Raw genomic sequence first — 25,013 nt, 5'->3', positions numbered from 1 at the left:
GAGATTCAAATGCTAAGGAGAGGGCCGCAATTAAAGGTAATGAAATGTGTCGCTTTAGTTGGCCGTGGTTAAAATTGGCCATGACCACTCCCACAGCGGCACGGTTCTCCTTCTAGAACACTTCTAGAACACTTGTGTGAAACTCAAGACCAGCTGGATGGATCCGGCCCACCACAGCTTTTGCTGCAAATCATATGTTGACTTACAAATTACGATACAAAATTGCAAGTTGTCTTTACTTTTAGTACAGCTAAACTATTGCAAACATTTTTTCGAACAATCCCCCGTTACGATGAATTTTTAAACCGTTAAACATTTCATTACTGGTTTCTGATTTTAAAACTAGTTATTAATCCATTTACTGTGCATAGGTGACAATAAGAGGTAAACATACATTTGTTCTAAGTTAGCTCACTGTCATAATGGACTCTGTGAGAAACCGTAACTACAATGTGGCCAATGGCAAAAATGAGTTTGATCGTCCTGCTCTAGAAGATCTGACAGCCTGTGCTCATCTAGAAAATCGCAAAGATAGAATCAAACCCAACCTCTGCTGTGCAAAGTTACCCCACGCATTGTGCATTATTTACTCAAGCTACAAAAAAAGCCCTTTGTGATGAGCAAAACACTAACTCTAAAAAGAGTGAGCAATTCTTTCCATTGCTGTACTTGTTTGTTAAAAATATTAAAATAGTAAAAACAGTAAAAAGTTACATTTATTGTATTATACAATTATTTATTTTGTAATGTCAGTGTTCCATTAAGGTCATTTAATAGAATTACCAGTTAAAATATTCCATATTCCTTAACGTTGGTTTGTTACTTGCTTGATATTTGTTTGGTAGTTTTAAATAATTATAATAATAAATTAGCTAAACTGCAAATGCTTTGAAGTGAAAATTTCAAAGGAAGATGATAATTATTGCCATGTGGGACTTAGCAAGTGACTACATAGTGTTAGTTCTCTGAGTAAATAAAGAGCCATGGGATTGTGTCATTCTGTAAAACGAGTGAGGCTAAACAAAGTTCAAAGGCCAATCGTGCAATCAATATTTATTTGTCAACACATGTTACAGGAATGTACTTTCTTACAAAGTGCTGTTTTTTCCTTCGTTGATATTTTTTTGTCCACAGTGTATGACACATTTATGTCTCATTCATAAAATAGCATTGATAGAATGTGTAGTATAACGGAAACCTAGCCCTCCTGAACTCATGAGGTTGGTTCAGTCTTTACACTTGCAAATATTTTGGAACAGTCTTTATGTCGTGAAACAGAAATACATTTTTGTAATTAGCACGCTATGCTAGCCATTGGTCACTGTTCCTACAGGTACTAAGGTATTGTGAATGTCTGCCTTGTGCTCCACCTCTGTGTCTGATGGTGATCTGTGTGTTTACATAGAGCTTAGTATTATCATCTGGCTGTTCCCTATCTGCCACAACACCCCAATATGTTTTCTGCGTGCAGACTCACTTTGCACTGCTGTCTCCTTACATCTACACTCAGCTTGTTGCTTTCAAGGTAAGATGCTTTCAAGTTGATATACCGTTGTTTATATGTATTTTCATTTTTTGATTACAAAGACATTTGGTTGCAGGTGTACTGATATGCAAAAGAGTCACGAAGCTACTCCATAAAATGATATTCAAAAAAGATATACCGGTAATCATAAAGCATTTGACGTATTGTACACACATTTTATTTTTCACAGTACAGTTGATGTCACATTAGGCAACAATGAAGATCTGAGAGTCCGTGACGCTCGCTCTGTTGGTGACCAGGCACTGGTTCAGCCAGTAGACTGTGTTCTGTCAGAGTGGAGTCCATGGTCACGCTGTGATATTTGTCAGGCAAAAAGAGTAAGTAACACAAACAAAAAGACAAGTAATGGAATAGATTCATAAAAATATGCCTTAATCAAGATTTTCATCATCTCAATATCAGTTAACACAGTTATCAATACTGCTAAGTCATAAAGAACTTCACTGGAACACATAAGAGCTACACAATACACTCCGTCACCAAACTGCATTGAGTACAAACCATCATACTAAAATTATCGCACATATTAGTGTTTCAAATGACCAATATTTGTGGTGCTGATGTGCAAGAATCTAAATTAAATAATCAACATTGTGAGAAGCAGTAACACTTTTTACTAACTGAACATTTGTTTATTAAATGAGAATTCTCCAAAATACATACAACCCATGCATCAGAATGATCGGATCCATATGGTCAAAAAATATTGCATATCACTAGAATATGTGGTTTGGTGTTAGCATGGAAACAAGATGAATAACAATCCTGGTGAAATTTAAAACACACACACACTAATAAAAGTAGGTTACATTGCACATGTACAGTAGATATGTCTGTGTGTCAATACATATGTCGTTATATCAATTTTCATATGATATGGAATGTTATTTTTGTGTGCTTCAACTCCATTGCTCCACCTTAAGAGGCGGCTAGATTAAAAGCTTTGACACGACAAGGTGAAAACAGCCAACTAATGCAATTTCAACTTTTATGAAACTTGAGTCCCCCATAAGAGCTCCTCTGCCACCTGCGCAAAAGGATTTTTCTGTCTCCCCTAACTGTGTTTCTCTCTGTCAACTGCACCCAGTATCGCTATGCCAAATTGAGCCAGCCGTCACAGTTTGGAGGAGAGCCGTGCCACTTTCATGGCAGGGAGGAGGAAGGCTGTGAGGTTCCAGCACGTTACACCTGTAACAACATTCCACTCTGTGAAGGTTTCCTTTGCAGCCAAACAGGCAGGTTTTGCTCACCACCTGCAAGTCATACTCTAACATCCAGCCCCATCATTTGTCTTATCAGATTTAGCGTTTTATATCCTTGAGCTATTGTGTCTGTTTTTATGATGTTCTTATTGTTTTGTACAGCACTTTGGTCAGCTGTGGCTGTTTTAAAGTGCTTAACAAATAAAGTTGTATTGGATTGGATCATATACGTGACCTTGGGCACCCACTTTTGATCTGCCGCATTAACATCTCAAGATTGGTTTGATTAATTAATTACATATCATAATGAATTCATTTCTTAATTTTCATTAAAAGCACAAGGACAACTACTAAAGAAACTACAGTGTGAACTACTAAGAAAGAGAAAGAAGAGAAAATACCTATTGTACAGTATATGGATTGCAAATGTTATACAATGTCACAGTTATGTGGTGATTTTGCTTGCAAAAGTGCATGCGGGAAGCAGGGAGGGGAGGCAGAAAATATACTCCTGTAATCGTTTTATTTTCAAAACGTTAGATAAAGAATGTTCAAAAAATAAAGAACTAAATTACCAATGACGCAAAGTAACTAAAACACATGTACAACCTACAGTACATACCCTATCTACAAATACACGTGACATGATGGTGTGTACATTATGCACCAGGAGGTTGTTTATGGACAACCAAATCAAATGAATGCTATGTTTTTGTAATACTGTACTTAAACTCTTCCTTAATGCCATAACATACTCTCCCTGCAGGTCGCTGTATTCCAAGAACGCTAAAGTGTAACGGGGAGGATGACTGTGGTGACATGTCAGATGAAGCAGGATGTGGGATGAGTCAGAAGCCCTGCAGATATGAGGCTGAGGAGTACTGGGGCATTGAGAACCTAGCCAAGGGGTCGGTAGTCATTCCAAGCATCGTATTTCTCAGACACCTAAATCTTAGTCCTTTTTTTTTTCTTCTAGAATCAACATTTTGAATAGCGACCTGGAAGGAGTTGTTCTTGATAACAGATACTATGCTGGCAGTTGTTTACCTCACTACATTCAAGATGTCCGATTCAGGAAGCCATACAACTTGCAGCAGTACACTCTGCAGGTACACGTCAGGAATCACTCATATGGCATTCAAATGAAAAGTCATCATGCTGAATTTATATGAGCTTTTTAATACCTTTGTAGGCTGCTGGAGCATGTTTAAGAACATTGAAAACTATCGATGTTGAGATGTTGCTACTTGTTTGTTTTTAATTCATATTTTAATTGTGCATAGTTTAATACTTTAATCAAGTAATCCCTCAAGCAAAAAAAAAAGACTTGAAGAGAATAGATTCAAAGCAAGTTGTATAAATTGTTGCATCTAAAAATTTGACTGATAAACTTCTTCATCTGTCTACCTTCCAACTGATTCATGCCAATGTGTTTGTGTATAAAAATAAATAACACACATGTTTCTTCACAGACAAAAGGCTCCTACGATTTTACTTTGGATGCTTTTGAGTCATACTCAGACTATATGGATCACACCATAAAGGAACGGATGACCCAAACCACTGTTTCCGTTGGCTTTGGCATTCCAGGTATTTTTGAATTTGGTTTCAACAGCAACAAAGCCAAATACTCCAAGTCGATCCAGAAGATCCGTCGGGCCTCCGGCAAAGTGAGTAGTCTTTCCTTGCCAAAACACCGATGTATTCTTCCAAGTAATTAATAAAAATCCCAATCATCAGACTTATAGCTTCATCAGGGCCAAAGCTGAGCTGGAGTTAGCCCAGTACATGCTCAAGTCAGACAACTTGATGCTTAGCACGGAGTTCCTGCAGCGGCTTCGCTCCCTGCCTCAGGCCTACGTTTACGGTGAATACAGGCAGATCTACAGAGACTACGGTACACATTATATCACTGAGGCTGCCCTCGGAGGCGACTATGAGCACACCATCATCCTGAACAAAGAAAAGCTTGAGAAGACAGGTAACTGAGGCTAGTGGTTACCACAAATCAACTTATGAGACGCTACCCCTTCTCATGGGGTTTGACCTTTATATCACCGGAATTAAATGAGTCATTCATTTTCAATACATGTAGATTGCGCAAATTCTAACTCACTGACGGACCTTTTCTTTCTCTAGATTATTCTTTGTCAGACTACAAATCATGTACGCAGTCAGGACTTAAAGTTGGTGCCAACATCTATGGCGTTTATGTGTCTGTGGGATTTCAAGGTGGATCCTGTGACGGCCTCCTTAATGAGATGGGTGGTAAGATGTAATGAGAACATGCGCTACTCTGTTTTTCGAAAGATACAGTAAATTCAATTCATCTGTATTGTTCCAGAGGAGACCTCAGATGGTAGCATGGTGGAGGACACCGTAGCGGTGGTAAGGGGGGGTAGCAGTGAATCTATAACTGCCTTGGTTTCTCAGAAACTGCCATCCCCACAATTGATGAGGCTATGGGGCGAGGGAGTGCGCTTCAATCCAGACTTCCTTCGCAGAACGGTATAACCCTATGTAATTCTTTAAATGGTAAACTGACACTTATTCTGAAACTTACTCTGAAATTATTCTAATTGTATATGTGTGATATTAGAAGGTATAAAATATGCAACACAGGAATACATAGTTAACCTTAATTTGAATTTCTGTATTACAGCTGAAATTAAGTCACTTTGTTACTCTGCAACAGAGTTGAATTATCAATAAATATAAGCTTGCACTTTCATTTGGAATGTTGTTAAATTAATAGCAGTATCTGTGCACTTTACACTTCATTAACTAAACTCAACACATTTGGAGAAAATTGGCTCATGTTTTTAACAGAATTGGCATAATCCCTCAAGGCAAAGCAACAAACAGTAACAGTAAACAGCAAACAACGCCAAATGAAAAGTCTTCCAAATGAAAACTGTCAAGGTTTACTTGATGAGGGGTTTCACTTGTCGCTAATTCCAAAAGTCTGAATTTCCTCATTAGACCCGACCTTTGTACGAGCTGATCTCCTCCAGAGACTTCACTCAGGACACCATCTTGAAAAGAAATCTGAAACGGGCCCTGTTTGAGTACTTGGAAGAGGCCAGCTCATGTCGTTGTGCTCCCTGCCGCAATAATGGAGTGGCTGTACTGAAAGGTATCCTCGTATTGATTATCACGTATTGAGCCTTATCTAATAATTGATGCTGCATTAGTTTATGGTACAGGTAAAAAACAAATATCCCAACCTTAGAGGAATTATACCATTTGAAACCTCAATCGTAACTGTACTGTTCTGCCCTGTCAAGCAGAGGTCAGCAGTGCTTCACTAACTTTGTAAAATCAATTACTTAAAATGTATCCTATTAAGTCTAACAGCATGGTTCCCTATGTTTTTTTTAAGTGATTTTGAAAAGAATGCTCAAACTATTTAATCTAATCCTCAACAGGCACCAGATGTGACTGTTTGTGTCCCGTTGGCTACAGCGGTCGTGGCTGTGAGGTCACACACAGACAAAAAGGTTAGCTCATATATTATTGGTATTGTTTTACTTGGACATGTTGACACAGCGAGACGCGATGATATCATTTGACAGATATTGCCATCGATGGCAGCTGGAGCTGCTGGGGTGCGTGGTCCTCCTGCAGTGGAAGTACAAAGAGCAGGAGTCGCCAGTGTAACAACCCCCCGCCCAGCAATGAAGGCCTGCCATGCAGGGGCTTGCAGCAGGAGTCCACTGAATGTTTTTAAACTAGCCCAACTTGCACACATCTAATAAATTTCCATCTGAAAAAGCTATTGAATAACTTTTTCCTTGTGTAGCTACTATATTTTCCTACAATTAAGATTTATACAAATACACAGATTTTAAAAATGTAATCATTTGATGACCAAATTGCTAGTATGTGATTCATATTTCTAGCTTTTTATTTTGATCAGGCATGTGACGATATCTACCAAATGTTCCATTCCAAGTTAACGTTTGCCAATGAATCCAAAGTAAAAGCTGCCTTGTCTCCTAGCCGATGCCCTTTTTTACATAGTAGGCTTCCAAGGAAATATTTTTTTCCCAATTTCATCTATTGAGATGTTAGACCTACTCAGATTTTAAAGCGTTCAAATCTGAGATTACGTACCTTACCTGACCTGCTATTGACATTTATTTTCTAGTGGTCATTTAACACTTTCTGAAAGTTCCGGGTCAATATTTTATTCCTAAAGTGCTGGTTGCTATGGACATTTGATAGGTGAATGTGCCAAAATTTAAACACATTTTCCTCAAAACTAGAGATTTCAACTTGGCATCATTCTAAATGCTGTGATTTCATCAATTTTGGAGCTAACATAAATAAATAATCTGAATTATAATGAATGATACTTTGCCTGCCTTCCCATGCCCAATGATTTCCTAACTATAGTACGGAGGTCTAATAGGCATGTGTCTCTTTTTGGGCACAAACTTTTCTTTTTCAGCACATAACACACATCATCAGTGCATCAGTGTGCTAAGCGACCACTAACTCTCCCCGCAGCCCCAAGCAATACCCGCCTTCCTCCAAGTCATTCCCCACAATGCAGTTTTTCATAAAGGTACCATGTGTAGAATTTAGTGACTCATCATTTAGTTACTCATCCTAAAAACCCATTATAAATTTCTATAACACATAAACAAATGTGTTCTATCACATGAACATTTTTTTTCTATAATCGTAGTCCTTGTAACCATTAATTATATTATACGGGGAGCTTTTGGATGACAGTTTTCATGTTGTGTGCAGCCGAGTTTCTGGTTTGTATGCCAAATGCAAATAAAAACAGAAGAGGAAAAAGAGGGAAAAAATCGTAAATACGTACAAGGAAGAGAATAAAAAGTAGAATGACTAAAAAGGAAGTTGCGGAGAAAGAAGGGGGAAGGGGAACATTACGCTGTATGTAGCACACAAGAAAGTATCGCGATGAGGCTTGACGATCGATCGGTTTGGGAGTTAGGATTACTGCATTTACTCTACGCATTTGAAGTCATCCAACAAACACAAAAGAAAAGCCAGCAAAGACATCACAATACGTGCAATTCAACAAGAATTCATATTGGAGGAAAGGGCCGGGTAAAAGCAGCCATTGTGTCTTCCTTGTGTCCACTGCCTTAAAGTGTGGTGTTGTAGCCTGTTGCTAACCTCCGTGTGCCTGGATGACTGTACATGAAGTTGCCGTCCTGCCTTCTACTTGACTGGTAAGAGTCAATTTTGTATGCGTCTTATTACTGCGCAGAGCTTGTGTCAGAGGTCTTTCCAAAAAAATCTATTCCTCATCCCAAGTTTTTACAAATTAGCACAAAGAACATGTACATTCCATTACTAAAAGAACCGCAATTGCAAATTGTTTGATTCAGGCAGCACAACTGTATTCATTTTATTTGAAACCTTTAGAATTGCAATTACACAATAAAACATGTACTTTCAACAGCGCTGCGATTGAGAGGAGGAGCCTAGGCATGTAGCTCCGCCTCCATCAGGTGCAGGATTATTACAGGCCCTAGTGCGCTGTTTCCTCCCTGATGTACAAGCAGACCAAACTCCCCAGCAGGACCATGACCCATCTGTTCCAGTTCCTGTGGGCATCCAATCAAAATGTAAATAGATTGATAGGTCACAGTTAAGTATCACATTTTTATAAACACATCATTATAATACCTATTACTATAGCAGAGTAAAATTATGCAATAGGCTACTTCTTATTGTCTCACCAACTCGCCGAGTGTCCTCACAGGCTTCTCCTTGGTAGCCTGGTTTACAGATGCAGCTGCAGGATGTACCAATGAGCACAGGGATCCCATTATGCCTGCAGGGAGCGCAGCGACAAGCGCTGAACTGCTGCTGATACTCTTCCAGCCCCCTCTGGAGGTTGGCCAACCTGGCTCCAACTTGATCAGATGCTGTGCTGAGGCGCACAAGTTCATAGATTGGCATGACCTGGCACGGTTGGAAGAGACAAAGTGGCAAAAGAGAGAGGTTTTCCCAACGTTTTATCATATCAAGTGTAATATTTATTTTTTTCTTTTTCTATTGCACAAAAGCCATACCATGGACAAATGTAAGCATAGATGCAAAAAAATGAAAACTGCGTATTCAGTGACACCTTCCTCTATAATTCATATTGTATTTAGTTTTGCTTAAAGATTATATTTAAATAGCTACAGGCTCACTCAGCATTTTTCAACATACTCAATTTTAATCGGTCTGACTCTTACCTCATGTTCAACGACTGTCGGGTTGTATTTAAGACTTGCTCCCCACTTGCGGTAGGTGTCAGGATCCCTGATGACCAACAAGCCACTGCTGGTGTCTGTGTAACCACCCTTCACCAGTGTGATAACGTCCTTAATCACAGCAGAACCTCGGTCTGTGACTTTAGACCAAAGCAAAAATAATAACATTAAGTTAAAAAGTCATTTTAAAGTAACAAAGCTCAATATTTTTGTAAGCCTTTAGCCATTCAATGAAACAAAACAAAGTCGTAAAAGGGTGCTACTAATAAACATTTTGAACATCTTTACATATGTGTATCTTCGATGACACAACAAATTCTATTTCCTATGCCTAGTTTATCCATTAGCAGTCTCATTGCATTCATCTTCTGATTCTGTACTTATGTATATCTTCTCTGGTTTTTGAAAGTCCAATGCCTAACTCACCATGTAACGAGGGTCCACCTTTTTTACATAATTCACCCCCGACTGTGAGATCTGCCTGTCCGTACTGGCCGATTGGACTGCTCAGTCCAATAGAGGCACCTATGCATGAACCAGCCTGTTTCCATTCAAGCTCTATGTAGGGATACATAATGATTAAAAAGGCCCACATCAACATCAACATAGAGACAACATGTGTACTCTAACATGTTTAAACAAGAAGGTCCACCTTACTTGATTCAGCCATGGCTGTTTTGTTGACCACCACCACATATTCCAGTGTTCCTCCCATTGATCCTTCAGTAACATAGTGGGTGCCAAATGAGTTGAAGAAGCGGGAATACATGCCAAAGTCATATTGCTCAGGGAGTTCCATCAAGGACAGGTAGAAATCCTCATGGAGCATCAGCCTATTGCTTCTCATCTTGAAGTGAGCTGTTTCCACTTTGGACCAAAGCCTGATGAAGCCAAGATCCTGACAGCAAAAATTCTTCATAAGTGATATTTTAGGAGCCAGCTCACTGAGTGCGCTCATTTGTACTTGATGTTGTGTATGACGACATGTAAATGATTTAATATTACAGTACCTGGCTTTTATACTGTGATACATTCCTTAGAAACTCCGATTGCTTACTTCCACTGAGTCCGACTTGCACATAATAGATGCCAACTGAGATGCCTGCATTGGAGGATCTCATAGTCTTCCTTGCATTTAACAGGCTCACCACGTTACTGTAATATTCCTGAGTACCCTCTGATGTGGCCTCTGCCTGCATAAGATAAAAATTGCATTACCATGTATCTGCTAAGCTGTATGGCACAGTAAATCACAGTACCACAAAGCGGTAGGCATGGTAGTTGTAAGGTTTCCTGTAGTTTTTTTCATCTTCGTTGTAATGCAGGCTTTCACAAAACGAGTCGTAGGTCAACTTTCTCCATTCACCATTATACACATATTGACATTTTCCGCCAAAGTACTTTGGGTCAAGTACATGATTCACAAACTCTCCAGTCAAGACATTGTAGCTGGAACATTAGAAAAACACAAATATGAGTATAGTATCATACAGTTCTCTGTTATTATGAGCCAAAGAAACAGTTGACAGCATTATGTAAGCAAATACAGCATGCGAAGACTCTAAACATCTTCAGCCAATACGAGTGTCTGTTTGATTCCTGCTTGCCAAAACTTGTGGAACACAATAGTTTTAGGAAACGACTGCATATTTTAACAGTAATTAAGTTGTGTACACTGAAGAATTTTCCAAAAGATAAACATCTTTATTTGGAATAACTTAGTGATGGTCTTTGAGCTGTAAACAAATTGCTTAAAAAAAAAAACAGATGGACTGCATTGAAATTTTTTTTCTGCTTCCTTTTTTGTTGACAGCAAAAACCATTGCATCAGTTTCATTTATCTTATAGTAAGAGTGTTTACCCCTGTGTGCCACGCTCAGCCCCAGGGATGGTGAAGAGAGTGGAGCACTTGTCATGCCTCCGGTTGAAGACTTCACAACCCTCTTCATCCGAAAAGTCATCGCAGTCTGCCTCTCCATTACAGCGAAGAGACTGGCTAATACAGCGTCCTGCAGCATACAAACAAAGGCCAATAGTTTAATTTATCTAGCAATTAGGAAGAATGTTCAGTGATTGTCCCTTTAAAAAAACACCTTCATAATTATTAGATCTATGCTGAATTTTCAAACAGATGGATAGCATCTTGGTCATTGCCATAGCAACCACAAATTGTCTACACTTAGCTATTGTTGGAGCATTTCTTAAGCATCTACCCCAACACTCTAACCTTTTTTTCTGAAAACAAACACTCATTAACACTGCAGGTTTGAATTGCTGACATTGATAGAACTTGCCTGTTTCTTTGCAGGTGAAGCTCTCACCACAGTAATCTGGGACCAAACACTGTGCCGTTGTTGTTGGACATGCCAAACTCTCCCACAGCGTCTCGAGGCATGGCGTCCCTCCAAACTGCGATGGTTTCTCCAGATATCGGAAACGGAACTGAGAACGATTAATTGTTGAGGAGGATTTAAAGGGGGTGAAATGGAACATTCTGATGTATTGATGTTGTTTACTTTTAAAATGACAACAGACATGATATGATTGACAAATTACAAAAAAAGCCTCTAATTTTTTTGGCAGCCAGGTCTGGAGGTGGGTTTCGCTGGCGAGCGCTTGGTGGCCAGGCCAGGACCCATGGGGCCCGGTGTCAGAGAAATCTCAGAAAAGAAGACTAGGACAAGCCTAGCTGCTTAAACAGCAAAAAGAGTAACTCAGACCAGCCAAGATTGACTTTTCTATGCCGGGCATAGGGAAAAAGCTTGGGCAAATGTAACTCGTGGGTCTTCCAACGCTAGTTTTTCACTGCCCAGCCGTCCCCCCCTGGCTTTTATTGAGCAGAAGCATAGCAGATTACAAGACACAACAAAAGAGCCAGCCGGGCGCCACCGGCAGTTGGGCCAAGGTCCCGGCTAATACTTTCGTGCGTCAACAGCTCTATCTAAGGACAGGGTCAAGATGAACTAGGACTGCATAAATGGGTAACAATGAACTAAGCACATAATGATAATAACGTAATATATGATTCCCTTCACACCCGGCCAGGAACAGCCCGAAAAGGCAAAGTGGGTCCCCCTCCCACAAAGGGAACGGGTGCAATAGAAAGCTGTGCGGCGGCAGAGTCAGGGATCTTGGCACACCAATCCCCTGCTACAGAAGCTAGCTCTTGGGACATGGAATGTCACCTTTCTGGCGGGGAAAGACCCTGAGCTGGTATGCGAGGCCAAGCAGTTCTGCCTAAAATAGTCGGATTTGCCTCCACTCATAGCTTGGGCTCTGGTACCACTCCTCTCAAGAGGGGTTGGACTCTCTTCCACTCTGGAGTTGCCCATGGTGAGAGGCGCAGAGCAGGTGTGGGCATACTTATTGCCCCTCGACTCAAGTTGCTGCCCCCATGATCCAATGCCAGATAAGCGGAAGATAATGGATGGATGGATAGATAGATGGCATGATATCAGCAAATATGTTCGTCTTTTTTTTTCTGCGATTATTAGAGTACAAGACTTGATTTCATTTTGATTTATTCACCCCCAACTTGGTTGACAACCAACTGCCACAAATAACTTTCAAGTAAACAAGCTTAGGTCTAAAGTCTAAAGCACATTGACAGCACAACATTGAATTATAGTTGTAAATGGCTGTGTTATTCCTTCTATTCAGAATAAAATTTCCACCGTACCTTTTGGTCTGTGCAAGAATTACATGATGTCCATGTTGACCAGGGCCCCAGTTTGCAGTTCACGGGTATTGGTGTGTTTACAGCTCTCGCTAGCCTTGCAGCAGAAACACTGGTTCTGGAGGGGGGGAAAAACAAAAACAAAAACAAAAGCAACAACAAAAAAACATCTCTCTTCTCAATTCTTCTCAAGACATTAAAATCTCGAGAGAATGTTATTATATGCTGTACCTGTTGTGTGTTGGTGTCCATTGTCTCATGCAAGCATACACATTGGAGCTGAAAATTATGGAAAAATGCAGCAGACAGAAACATAGGAAGTGAATTACACTTTCCATGCTGATATTATCAAGCTAATGTTCAAGATGTAAATGGAGCATCTCAGAACAGCTGTTGTCATCCCGTGGGTCTTCCTTCCTACTATTGCAGTCTTGACCAACCAAATGAATCATTGATCAAGAGTAAACAAAAGCTCTTACAACAGTTGGGAAAGTTCAATCATCACTCTTTAAAAGCAAAACCCAATAGTGACATGTGATTCTGGAAAAAAAATTAAAAGTTTGGGTTTAAAGCAATAAAAAAAACTTCATTTTTGACATTTGAAATGTGCGACTCGCGCGATTTTATTTATTTATTTATTTTAACCTTTTTATCCTAGTGGAAAATATATATGAGTCTAATGGTGTGCGCATTTTAGACTAATAACAGTTTGTGGATGTAAACTACAAGAAAATTGCTAATTCTCACGTTTAACCCTCCATCCTCATCTCCCAAAAACTCGAACGTCTTTTTTCGGTTTGGAATCGTGAACGCGCACGTATACAATGACTCATATTACGCATGCGCACCAATGAATCAGCGCCTTCAAATTGTTTGTATTAGCATCTTCGATGATTAGCATCGAAACTCCGCTTGAAAGTTGCCTGCAGATCTAAACTCCACGGACGACGTCAGCGCTCAGGCTGCATTTCAATGCTCAAATCTGAACAGTTATGAACAAAACGAGCTACAATGGAAGAGGTAAGCAAATGTTTTTTTGTTTTTTTTTAATCGTCCTATTTTGTAAATGTGCGTTCTTTCTTTTTTTTGTTGCTATCTATGTGCAATGTGCTATCTAAAGTTGAGTAGGTGGACCACTATCGTAGTGCTTCATCGTGTCATTTTTTTGTATCAACATAACGCACATCCAGATTATTTTAGCATGACACATATGCCAGATACAGATATGGCACTCCTATTTATTTATTATCCTTTTCAAACAAATGATTGTGTACTTTCCTATGCAAGTATAATTAATATTTGTCTTTATTAGGTTTATTATACAGTTTCCAGCATGATTCGCCAACCAACCTAAAAACCACCTAAACCACCTAACCACCTAAAAACTTAAACATTTACTTACAAAACATTCTTGATAGGTTCTTATTTGAGCGAGGGCGTAGAAATTTCCAAGAGCCAGTATGACTACCATATCCCATTCTTTTTTTATTTTTATTTTTTATGTTGATGTAATTTGTATTTCCCCCCCCTACCAGGAGAGTCAAATCAACTTCAAAGCTTTGAGAGCTAAGTTTCAGGAGGAAGCACTTCTGGCTCAGTCAAAAACCACTCGACCAGCTGTACCAGAAAAACCCAAACAATTTCCTCCTGTTGGTGGTCACTGTAGTTCAGTGGTTAGCAGTAGTTACACTGCCATAGAAAATAAGACAACAGTGGTTCCAAGAATTATCTTCAGAGATGAATTGCGAGCTTCTGGCGGGAAGCGCCCCATTTTTTTTCAAGCACAACCTCCGCAAATCTCCCCTTTTTCTCAAGGAAGTAATGTGGACAGCACAAAAAAGCAGTCCTTCAAAGAACGACACATGCCTCGGGTGCTTCCAATCCTGTGTTCTAAAGATCAGAAGGTTGACCCGCTACCCAAAAAAGAGTCACAACAAGAACAAGAAACTGCAAAAGAAATCCCACAAATGAAAGTCAAGAATAATTTTTTGCTTGCTCTGAAGTCTTCTAAAGCACCAAAGTTCAGCACAGAAAGTGAAGAGGAACCTGCATATGCTGAACTGACCACCAGACCTTCCAGTGCTCCTGGTAAGCTGCCCTCTGTGGAAAAGCTTACTTCAGAAGATGGTGTTTCGCTCCAAGGTGACCTATTAACCGCCGAGCGCCGCCTCTCCAGTCCAGATGTCTCAGTCAGTCCTCTGTTAGTAGACACGAGTGTCGACTCTGACAATCTCATCATTAGCACCTTGGAGAGGGCAAAAAGAAAATTCTCCCGGCGACAAGTATTGATTTCCAGCAAATCCAGGAGTCTGCATTCTCCAGACTCTGTCTCAAGTGAGAGAACTTTGTTTTCACCACAGAAGAACATAGAAAGTGTGGAGCCTGACCTTCCTCCTCCACCCGTTGGGCTCCCACATCTTGCATGCATCTCTGCCCGACCTTTCTCCAAAGTCAATACGTCAGCTCAAAGTATGTTGGAAAATTGTTTTGTCATCGTATGCATTAACTCACAGTACTCAAATATTTGTATAATTATGATTTTTTTTTCTCCTCCTCCTAAGAATCTGCAATGATTAAACACTGCTGTCAAGATGAATCTGAAGGTCCTTCTATCACTGCTGACCTTCATTCCCATTCGGCTCCTCCAAAGAATCCTCTACCTGACTTGAGGTCACTGGGGCCAAAACCACTAAAGCCTACCAGACCACCATCAGTTTCTCTCACACATTACCAAAAAACTTCAGTTAATGGTGTGTTAACTTTTTTTCCTTGTTTATTCTATCCTGGCGTCACTGTATATAATATATTTTACTGCTTGTTGTATTTTGCATATTTGTGGTGAGAGTGGACATCTGCTTAAGTGCTGATATGTCTTTTCATAGAGGTATTCAAAGATCTCAGCCAACAGCCAATTGAAGGTCAAGAGCCAGAAAAACTCATATTCAGTGCTGTCCTGGATGCTCCTGTGTTTCCGGACTTTGAGACTCCCGAGATGGAGCCCATAGAGAGTGAGGCTGTAGATATTGCCGCTTTAGACCGAGAGGTTCTAGATTTGGGAGGCCTTGGCTCTGCACCTCCTGTGCCAACTCACTGTGGAGTCCCTGAATCCAAGCCTTCACAAAGTGACACGTGTACTTCCGCAGGGGCCAATGAAAGCTCTGTTGTCCAGCTACAGCTGAACCTTGGCAGTCTCAACGGAATACCGCCTAATCCAGCCAGCTTCCCTGAACCATCAAATCTGACAGAGTCCATCACACATGTGCGAAGGAGCCAGAGTGAGGCCGTGGTTGTTACTCCTCCTCCAACCTCTTGTGCTGATGAGGCCGAACTGTCAGCTGCTGAGTACCACTCTGCCCGAGATGAAACTGAGCTCAATCTGCAAGCAGCCTCAACTAATGATGAGACTGACACACATACAAGGTGAGTCAAGAAGAATTTTAGCTGTTGTTTGTTGTTTTTTTTTACATGGGTTGTTTGTTTCAGTGAACAAAACTATGAGTGTGACAACGTATATGAAGATGTGGAAAACATCAACAAGTTTTTCTTGTGCCAGAATTCGCGCAAGCAGAAAGGCAGTTTGAAGAGTAAGGAGACTTTTGTAAATCTTTTTTTTTTTCCAAAATAACCTTTGCAGAACTAAGGTTGACCTTTTCTTTTAGATCCATATGCGGATAACAACCTTCCTGCGGTAACTTTTTTTTTTTTTTTACATCTGATTTGTTGTCTTTACATTACTTACATACCAAAAGGATTAGAGTCACAAAAGGAAAAAAAAATAGCAGGTTTCTAACTTTTTATCTCAGAATTATGGCCTTTTAACCCCTGGGTTAACCCCGGAGATTTTTATATCGCCTGGCCTTATAATCACAGAACTTAGGCTGACTTTGAATTGGTCCTAACATCGTCAAATGTAAGTATATATTTACTTTCACCCCCTCAAAATGTTCATTAGCATCAGTCCTATACATACATATAAAAAAAAGTGACTGCACTCTATATATTTATGAAATTAAAATAGGAATATTTATTATTTCATAATTAGAGTACTATCACTTTTGAAGACTTTTGCACAATGGGAGTCTAGGCTAAGCCAATTGTCAATTGCTAGCGCCACCTGGTGGTTTTTCGGTGTTAACAAAAAAAACTCTATTGCTACCCATTCGCGAGTTGCCGTTGAAAGGATTAATGCAAAACTTGGGGGAAATGCACAATAAAACAATTGATGTAGGTTTTCAATATGTCCTAAATTGGCAATACAGTATTTCCAAATTTCAATGGCAGTAAATGAGCCCGACATGGGCTAAATTTGACACCTACAAGGTGTACCTCTTGGCCTCCCGTTTGTAAGCATTTAGAAGGGACGACAGCGTGGCATATGGAAATTTGTCATGTTTTGACAATCTATGCAATATTTCAACCTCCTAGTGTTTTTTTTTTTTTTTTTTTTTGCGTGTGCTTTTCCTTTGATATCAAACATCAAAAAGCCCGAGTCGGGTCAACATTTTCTCCCATGGGTTAAAGAAAGAATTCAACAATGTGTGTTCTCAGAATGCTCTCTTTCAAGTCAGGTTTCTGACTATGGTATTTAATTTATCTTTACTATGTATCTTTAGAGTGAGGATTCTGATTTTGAAAACAACATTTTGAAGGATTGAGACTTTTGAATGAATGAGAGAACTCTGAATTTACAGTCAAAAGTCTGACTTCTCGTATTAGTCACAATTCTCTTTCAATCAGAATTCTACAATATTCAGACTTATGACATTCAGACTGTCAGAATATTTCATTAAACATAAATAAAAGAGTCAGAAATCTGGCTTTAAAGAGAGAATTCTTAGAATAGCCATATAAATAACATATATTGTTTACCTGAAGAAAGAGGAGGCGTCTCATAACGTTTGGCCACGGAATCCATGGTATGTCCCGTTTTAATTGACACACTTTTCCTGATGGAGGCCTGCCTTTAATTGATTTCTTTTTTTCTTCTCTATGCTGATAAACAGGGGCAGCATATCAGGAGAACATTCATCCCATAACCATGCCCACGGGTATGTTGCGCATCACTCCCTCATGCTTTCAATAAAATGAGAAGTTGTACTGCAACTTCTGTACTTCTATCAATCTTACTGGCATATGGTTCTGTTCAAGCTCAACCAATCGTGCTTGTAACAGATAATGGAAAACAAGCCTTTTGTTGCTGCTGAACAGTTTTTTTTTTTGTTTTTTTTTCTCAGTAAGGAACGGCAAAGTCCCAACACCACTGACTATAAAGAACTGAAGAAGAGGGAGAAGCAGCGACTGGAGAAGGAGAAAAAGGAGCAACGAGAGAGGGAGAAGAAAGAAAATGAAATGAAAAAGAAGTTCAAAGTAGGTCTGACCATTACTTAGTAATACTTTGAACGTCGTTTTAACACTTTGGCATACTGTAGTAATCAGAGCCATTTACTGAATTGTTTTGATGAGAGCCCTTTCATCAGGTTATGGAATTTATTCGGGTGAAGGCCTTCATTTAAAGCACTGATTTTCATGCGCTGTGTCTGCTGTGGTGACTGTATTGGTAAATATGATTACCGTGACATAGTGGGCCCACCTGTTACATTTACCAGAAGGGTTAAAAAGAGAAGCAACTATAGGGGTACCATTTATTTGTTCGTGCACCTAGAAATTTGTCGATCTGAGATCGATTTGAGTGGAGGTCACCACATTTTCTTTTAAATTATTTACTGCTTTTATGACTGATATGAAGACCAATCAAGCAAAATATGAGTTGCATGTAGACACCACACTGAGAAGCTTCTGATGCGCGTCTCTCCAGGTGACAGGCGATGAAGAGCCAATGTACCATGCTAAGGTGATGGTGGCTAATAAAGTCCGCAAGAATGACCTGCCTGTTAAAAGCGGCGACACAGTCAGCATCATTCGTACCACTAACTGCCCCAAAGGGAAATGGTTGGCTCGGGATGCAAGCCACAAATGTGAGATTAAATGCCCACAAAATTTCACTATAGACATTGGTTGTTCTTTTGAGCCTTTTAGATTCTGTGCTCTGTCCTGGGTTTCACAGATGGCTACATCTCAGTGATGAACGTGGAGCTTAATATCAAGGAGATGCTGGAGCTCAGCAAAAAAGCCCAAGCAGCTGGACGTGGTGGCAACCTGGATGGAGACACCATCAGCATTGGCAGCAGGTGCATAACATGGAAGCGTCAGTGCGCATAGTGAAGCCACTTTTGTAATGATTCTTTCTTTTCCAGATCCTCAAGCCACCTTGTAGTCACAAGCAGTTGTGAGTATCATAATCATATACCGACCACAATCTGACAGTATAACCTTGAGCGAAAATATCACGGTATTGAAATTAGCTCTAAAATATATAATTTTTCATTCTTTTTTGCTAAATAACCATTTTCTACATGAAAAGTCTTATTTTTAAACAAAAACTACAGCATTTGTTACAATAACAAACGTTACTTATTAAACTAAAATAAATATGCAAATAAAATCAAAACAAACCAATGGACATATACATGAATTCTTTCTGATTGACCATGTCCAATTTTAACTGAAATGAAATATGAGAAAATATGAGCACTTTGTATAAAATAAGTATAAATGCACTATAATATTTGATTTAAAATTGGTATAAATATACAATATTTTTAAAATTAATTTGAAATTAACTAGTTTATTGCAAATCAATCATTCAACTATGTGTATCAATTAATAGTACAATGTGGATTCAGTCACCTAATTTTGACGAAAGTCTTTTTCCCCGTGCGCGCACACATCCTCACATAAAACACGCTAGCAGTCTCACTCGCTCACACACTACTAGCTCGTAGCTTACACGCAACTTAATCTGCTCTTTTTCGAAAGTCGAAAACTTCCCAGACAGCCGACATTGTTTGTTTGTTTGGATGGAAGGAAAGGTTTGATTGGTTCGCCTTCTTGACCCGCACTTTAGCCCGGTAGACTGCTCGGGACCTACCTCAAATGATAACACATAAAAAACCTCAGTGAAAGTAGCATATGGTAACATGTTAGCCACGTTACCCGCGGTGGTAGTAGCAAAAAGCTGCAGTAGCAAACTTCCTGTAGTAATGAAGCCGTCAAACCAGGAAGTGAACGATCAGATGGGATGCTGTAATCGAAGACTACTCATGTATGATGCACAATGAGAGGAGCCTCCCACTGCACGCTGTAGTTGCCAATTAAGGCAGACAATGTGGGAGGGAAAAAAAAACAAACTGGTATGAACAGTTTTAATATGATGTTAATGTGTGTGGTTGTTTTGATTGGTGTACTGTACAACTGCATTCCAAGGGAGTATGACACAACTGCAAAATAAAATAACTTTTTTTTTTTTTTTTTTTAAATCTTGATAACTCTAAGAGATTAACAATCAACACCAAGCACTGATTTTCAAAAGCAGAATGTTACTTGTTTTGTTATTTGAATCCCCAAACATTTATTTTCTTCATATTTCTTGCGGCGGGGACTTAAAATTTGGCTATGTTGGAAAAAGTCTTGTGCGAATATGGACTTGTGTGACGAAACACAGTTGCACTAAGCTTGGACGAGCCCCAAATGACCTAAATACCTGTCTACTCAAAATAGTTGGCCTATAACGATTTTTTTTCTTTTTTTTCAAATAAAGACTTTCTTGGTTGGTACCCCGTCATACCTCTACGGACTGCTTAATCATAGTCATTTGTTTTCCCACAGTCACCGACGACAGTGAAGAGTGGGCCTGTGAAGATGAAACGCTCTCAGCCTGCTACGATAGCCAGTAAGGCGATAATTCCAATATTTCTCTCTTTTTTTTCTTTTTTTTTTTTTTTGATGACCAACTGAGCCTCACAAAGCACTTGCATGTGCAGTAGCTTTTGTTATGCTGACTTTATTTATGCAACAACTTTTATCTCTGCTCCATTTGGTATGTCCAAGACATTTTGAGTTTTAGGCTGAAGACAAGTCATTTTTATAATATTTTCTATGCTGCACTACTCATCAAAATACAACATTATGATTATAACCTTTTGGAATATGCACAATTCAGCCCATAGTAATTAAGGCATGCACAATAATTATCGACCCAATAATGGTATTTCAATGGTTTATTTCAATTTTGCCAGTTGATATTGACTGGAAATGGCGTGAGTTGCTTAGCGCTTGGATAATGACCACGGTTGTCTTTTTTTTTTTTTTCTGATTTTTGGCATGGGGTGTTTGACAGCTGAGCCATAATTGGTCATTAGCTAAGCCCTGAACAGCTGTGATGTCATTTTTATTCAACAGCAAGTAACGAATGGTCGCGATGTATGAAGATGGGTGGATCATGATGTTCTATATTACTTATTGATATAGCCTAAGTGTTTTATACTTTCTTTGTTCTTTTTTTTTTGGGGGGGGGGTGAGTTCGATGAAAAAAAAAAAAATAAAATAAAATAATAATAATTAGAACACAGAGCTAATAAATGTTCTCTTTTGGTGCCCTGGTTTGAGTCAGATTTTAATAGTGCAAAAAATACACTGTCCAGGGTAAAGAACGCTTGAGTGCACTCTAAATGTGTTTTTTCGTTCGCAGCATGCCCCATCAAACCACCTCAATGCCTGAAATATGTAAGTACCTACGATACCCATGTTTAACATGGGGACATCAAGTGTTTCCCCTAATGACCTCTTTCAAATGACAATGTGATCACTGTGTGTAGTAATGTACAATGTAACAGAAATGACTCTGAAGTGGATGTTCCTTTCTCCCACAGTCCTTTGTTCTGTCCCTTGCTCGTTCTTTGTCATTGCCTCCGTCCTTCCCTTCACCTGCTCCTCTCTGCCCTGTCATTTTGACAGCAGGTGACCTTACTAACAACCAGAAACCAGTATTGACGATGCGCGATGCCAACCTTGAGGATCTGCACACCCAGTAAGACAAATGTGCAACATGAATGCAAATGCTGGAGAAATGGTTAACCAATTGGCTATTTGGCTTGAATTAAATTCCTTTTGGTGAAGTAAAATATTTCATATGAAGTAAAAGAATTCCTATTGTGGATGGTATATGTACTTCATAATTGGAGTACATGTTTTTGAACAAAAATAATGATCACGAAGTGGAAGAGGTATCAATGCCTTTATGCATACGGTATACTGTATACAGGTAGTTATGTAAAGAGCAGTCACATTTCAAAGTTTGTCAACATACGCATTACCTTTTGGTAATGTTCAGCAAATACGATTTCAAGCAAAATACCGGTGATCAATCTGAAAAGAAAACTAGAACATAGATGTAATTCCCATAAATAAAATATTTAAGAAAAATATTACAAGATATGAATAAGTCAAAATTTTTGAATAGAGCATTACTTTTCAATCACCCAGGTTTGAAATAAACTGCTTTGCAATCTCTATTTTTAACTTTTTGCCTCATATGTAAACACATGCAATTGCTAAACTGGGAACCAACCACCTGCCAATGATCCCAAGTGTTTGTTTTTTTGTTGTTGTTTTTTCTCTTTGAAAGACAGTTCTTGTCCGTCACTATCACATATTCGTGACGTCGATTATTCTGTCGATTATTCCTCTGGTTAACCAGATGACATTTCATTTTGCGATCAAATTTATTGCAAAACCATTTGCTTCTCATTTAGAGTTTATTTATTTGTTATTTCATATAGTTAAGTGATGAAACAAATAAAATAAAAGTATGCTACATGAAGCAAGGCTGTACTCAACAATTTTTTCAAAACTGGTTAATCGATGTTTTTTGATTAAACAAGGTTATCAAACAGTTTTCACAAAAAAATACATCAAATACCTCTGAACCTAAAATTTGAGGATTTTTAAATTACCCAGTAAATAATGGCTCAAAACACTCAAATCACTTATTGAAAAAGTTGTCGATTATATTGGTAATTGATTACCGGTAGTTTTTGATCAATTTTGACTGCTCTAGGTGTTAATTTGTGTTCAAGAGTGCTGCTATGTTTTGTTTGACCTCATCCATGATTCATATGAAACAATTTCCACGGTGTAGGCCATACATAGTTCATGTATTGCTCTGTGGGGGGAACAAAGGTGTGCAAGTTTATGAAGGCCGCACGTTCTATTGTCATTGCAATTTTGCCTCGGTAAACGTAGTCAATTATTGTAGCGTCATTGAGAACGTATGCATGTAAGATTCAGTGTGTTCATTTTGGAGATGTTGGTTTTGAGGTCTTAGAAATGTTGTGTTTTCACCTTTTAAAGGAAAAGACAAGAAGCCCTGCAGAAGCTCGCCATCTTCTTTGAAAACGGCAAAGAAGAATTTGCTGACATTCCTGATAGTGGAGCTCCAACCCCTACAAAGTATAATATTCGTTTACCTTAACCGCAAGTGATGTGTTTTTAGTGAGAATTACCAACATGAGTTTTTTTTCTTTAATATGTCTTTTGCAATGTGTATTCATCAACTTTTTTTTCCCCTATTTCTCTCCCTATTTTTCCTGTGCATTGATCCCAAGTGCTGACCCACCAAGTAAGTGTTTTCATGGCTCCACTGTTGTCACCACTGTCTATCCCACTGATATTAGAGATGCTTGGAGGAGGCTACAAAGCAATCGTTTTCACGCTTTCAAGCACCAAGATTGTTTGAAGTCTTGCCTGTGTGAACATACCATAATCCTTCAAATATAAGACACATTTTTTCCCCAAATTGAAGTCCAAAATGATGGGTGCGTCCTATAAACGGTAACTTAAAGATCGGCTGCATTCTTTCAAAAATTACCGTAACGAGATGAGCTCGAGTGTGGAAGCTATTTAGCTGTTAGTAGCCAGTGCCTGTTGCAGCTAACAGCAGCTCATGCTAGCTGAAGTTGTCACGGGATTATTTACAATAAAAGAAATGAGCAGACTGAACCAACAGCCGAGTCAATTCTCGTTCATACACAGGAATATTACCAAAACGAAGAGCTTCATGTAAAGGTTATGTTTTGTCCAGCTGATTCAATTAAGAATGGTGAGCGAGGGAGCGGTGTCCACTGGTTAGAGAACATGGAAAGGTATTTGGTTTGACTCCTTTATTAATTGTGGTCTTCTGGCATAGATACACAACCATAAACTTGGTGGAACAAGAATGGTGCCCAACATGGAGTATTTATGGCAAAATAAACTTGAGCTGCGTCACGAGGAAAAGTGAAATTGCTTCAAGGGCATTCAACGTTACACTGGCAAAGTTTGCACTGAATGCTCACAAAGTGGGAAATCTGAAACGCACTTAACCTGCAACAAATATATAAGTTACAGATATGGACACAAGAAAATATGAAGAATTTACAAAGATGACGTTTACTCTGTTTTGCTATTTGCATTATCGACAAACTGTTGGTACGTCCTATACAGGGTAACATAGAAAAAAACAGAATTGGACCCTAAAATTAAGGTTTCGTCCTATACACAGATGCGTTTTATATTTGAGATTTGAGAAATACAGTATATTTTAGGGCATGGTGTTTCACGGAATCTGTGTAACTTTTCTGTCCCGTTTCTTTTGTCCAGACTTATTGTGTGCCGTTGAAGAGCTTCCTTATTGGTAAGTGTTTATACCTGAAATGAATCAAGCTATGCTATGCGCACCCCCACCCCTTATTCTTGCCTCTGGAACATTGAGTAAAATCTCACATGTTTTTCATTTTGGTTGACAGTGAAAAAGAAGTGGACTTCTCAGAGCTGGAACTTCTCCCTCCACCGCCTTTATATGCAGACACTGAGTAAAACCTCTGGTTTAGTTTGATGCTTGTACACTCTCGTATCTTGTGTGTTTGCAAACTGAGATGGGGGGTAAAAAAACTTCATCCCTGGCCAATTAAAATAAGCATACTGAATGAGGCGTTTTTTTATTTTCATTTTTTTTTTTTACACTTGCTGAGTTTTTCATGTGGGTGTTTTCACATTGACGATGCATACCACATCTGGATCACATTGTTTGTTTTTGAGTGTTGGTTCACATTGTTTTGTTGTTTCACAATACAAGGCTCACAACTCTTCACATCCAGAAGAAAGCATGTGTTTTTACAAATGTGGGTTTTTTTTTTATTCCATTTTTGTTTTGTCTGTAGGTTGAATGTAACACTCTAATGCCCCACCTCCGTTCATAAAGGATGACAGTGGCACATGCATATTTAATTGCTGCTATTAGCGCCAACTCAAACCGAGTCAGTCCACACATTGATTAGCAATTTCAAACCTACAGGATAAATGAGCAGCATGTCCATGTCTTTCATCCTCAAAGACACATTCACAAGGAAGGATCAACACTGTGTGTTATGTAGAAGTTGCAGAGAATGCCCCATGTCAGCCAAAACATT

The 25,013-nt window shown here is 39.1% G+C and overlaps 3 protein-coding genes across 6 annotated transcripts; 2 read left to right on the top strand and 1 right to left on the bottom strand.

The window, feature by feature from the left end:
* Positions 1–1,201: 1,201 nt before the first annotated feature.
* On the top strand, positions 1,202–6,526 carry c8b (complement C8 beta chain). The gene is made up of 13 exons (XM_088429211.1): positions 1,202–1,220; positions 1,406–1,525; positions 1,716–1,863; positions 2,634–2,781; positions 3,515–3,656; positions 3,725–3,857; positions 4,221–4,418; positions 4,489–4,729; positions 4,888–5,016; positions 5,093–5,256; positions 5,731–5,884; positions 6,177–6,248; positions 6,324–6,526. Exons 2-13 carry the CDS (start codon positions 1,455–1,457, stop codon positions 6,476–6,478), a joined length of 1,755 nt encoding a protein of 584 aa, XP_088285337.1. The 5' UTR covers positions 1,202–1,220; positions 1,406–1,454; the 3' UTR covers positions 6,479–6,526.
* Positions 6,527–8,123: 1,597 nt separating this feature from the next.
* c8a (complement C8 alpha chain) lies at positions 8,124–13,111 on the bottom strand. The gene is made up of 11 exons (XM_088430228.1): positions 12,901–13,111; positions 12,673–12,787; positions 11,288–11,435; positions 10,855–11,002; positions 10,253–10,442; positions 10,004–10,186; positions 9,651–9,891; positions 9,420–9,551; positions 8,976–9,133; positions 8,472–8,697; positions 8,124–8,336 (listed from the first exon to the last, which is right to left on the bottom strand). Exons 1-11 carry the CDS (start codon positions 13,005–13,007, stop codon positions 8,185–8,187), a joined length of 1,800 nt encoding a protein of 599 aa, XP_088286354.1. The 5' UTR covers positions 13,008–13,111; the 3' UTR covers positions 8,124–8,184.
* Positions 13,112–13,551: 440 nt separating this feature from the next.
* LOC148414983 (uncharacterized) lies at positions 13,552–24,943 on the top strand. Of its 4 annotated transcripts, XM_088430226.1 has the most exons (20): positions 13,552–13,689; positions 14,205–14,811; positions 14,878–15,138; positions 15,231–15,419; positions 15,552–16,089; positions 16,153–16,253; positions 16,329–16,357; positions 17,545–17,585; positions 17,673–17,717; positions 17,904–18,036; positions 18,485–18,644; positions 18,734–18,857; positions 18,924–18,955; positions 20,395–20,458; positions 21,257–21,291; positions 21,523–21,595; positions 22,918–23,016; positions 23,172–23,185; positions 24,205–24,238; positions 24,351–24,943. In XM_088430226.1, exons 1-20 carry the CDS (start codon positions 13,681–13,683, stop codon positions 24,418–24,420), a joined length of 2,658 nt encoding a protein of 885 aa, XP_088286352.1. In that variant the 5' UTR covers positions 13,552–13,680; the 3' UTR covers positions 24,421–24,943. The 4 variants fall into 4 exon arrangements, with proteins under 4 accessions (XP_088286352.1, XP_088286351.1, XP_088286350.1 ...); XM_088430225.1 differs by having other exon boundaries at positions 14,205–15,138; positions 21,526–21,595; XM_088430224.1 differs by having other exon boundaries at positions 14,205–15,138.
* Positions 24,944–25,013: the final 70 nt, after the last annotated feature.

This window comes from Hippichthys cyanospilos, chromosome 12, assembly GCF_059441005.1.
Source record: "Hippichthys cyanospilos isolate Australia breed blue-spotted pipefish chromosome 12, RoL_Hcya_1.0, whole genome shotgun sequence".
NCBI classification, from domain to species: Eukaryota; Metazoa; Chordata; class Actinopteri; order Syngnathiformes; family Syngnathidae; genus Hippichthys; species Hippichthys cyanospilos.
The sequence above is the reverse complement of the archived record's forward strand: the minus strand, read 5'-3'. Positions and strand labels throughout refer to the sequence as shown.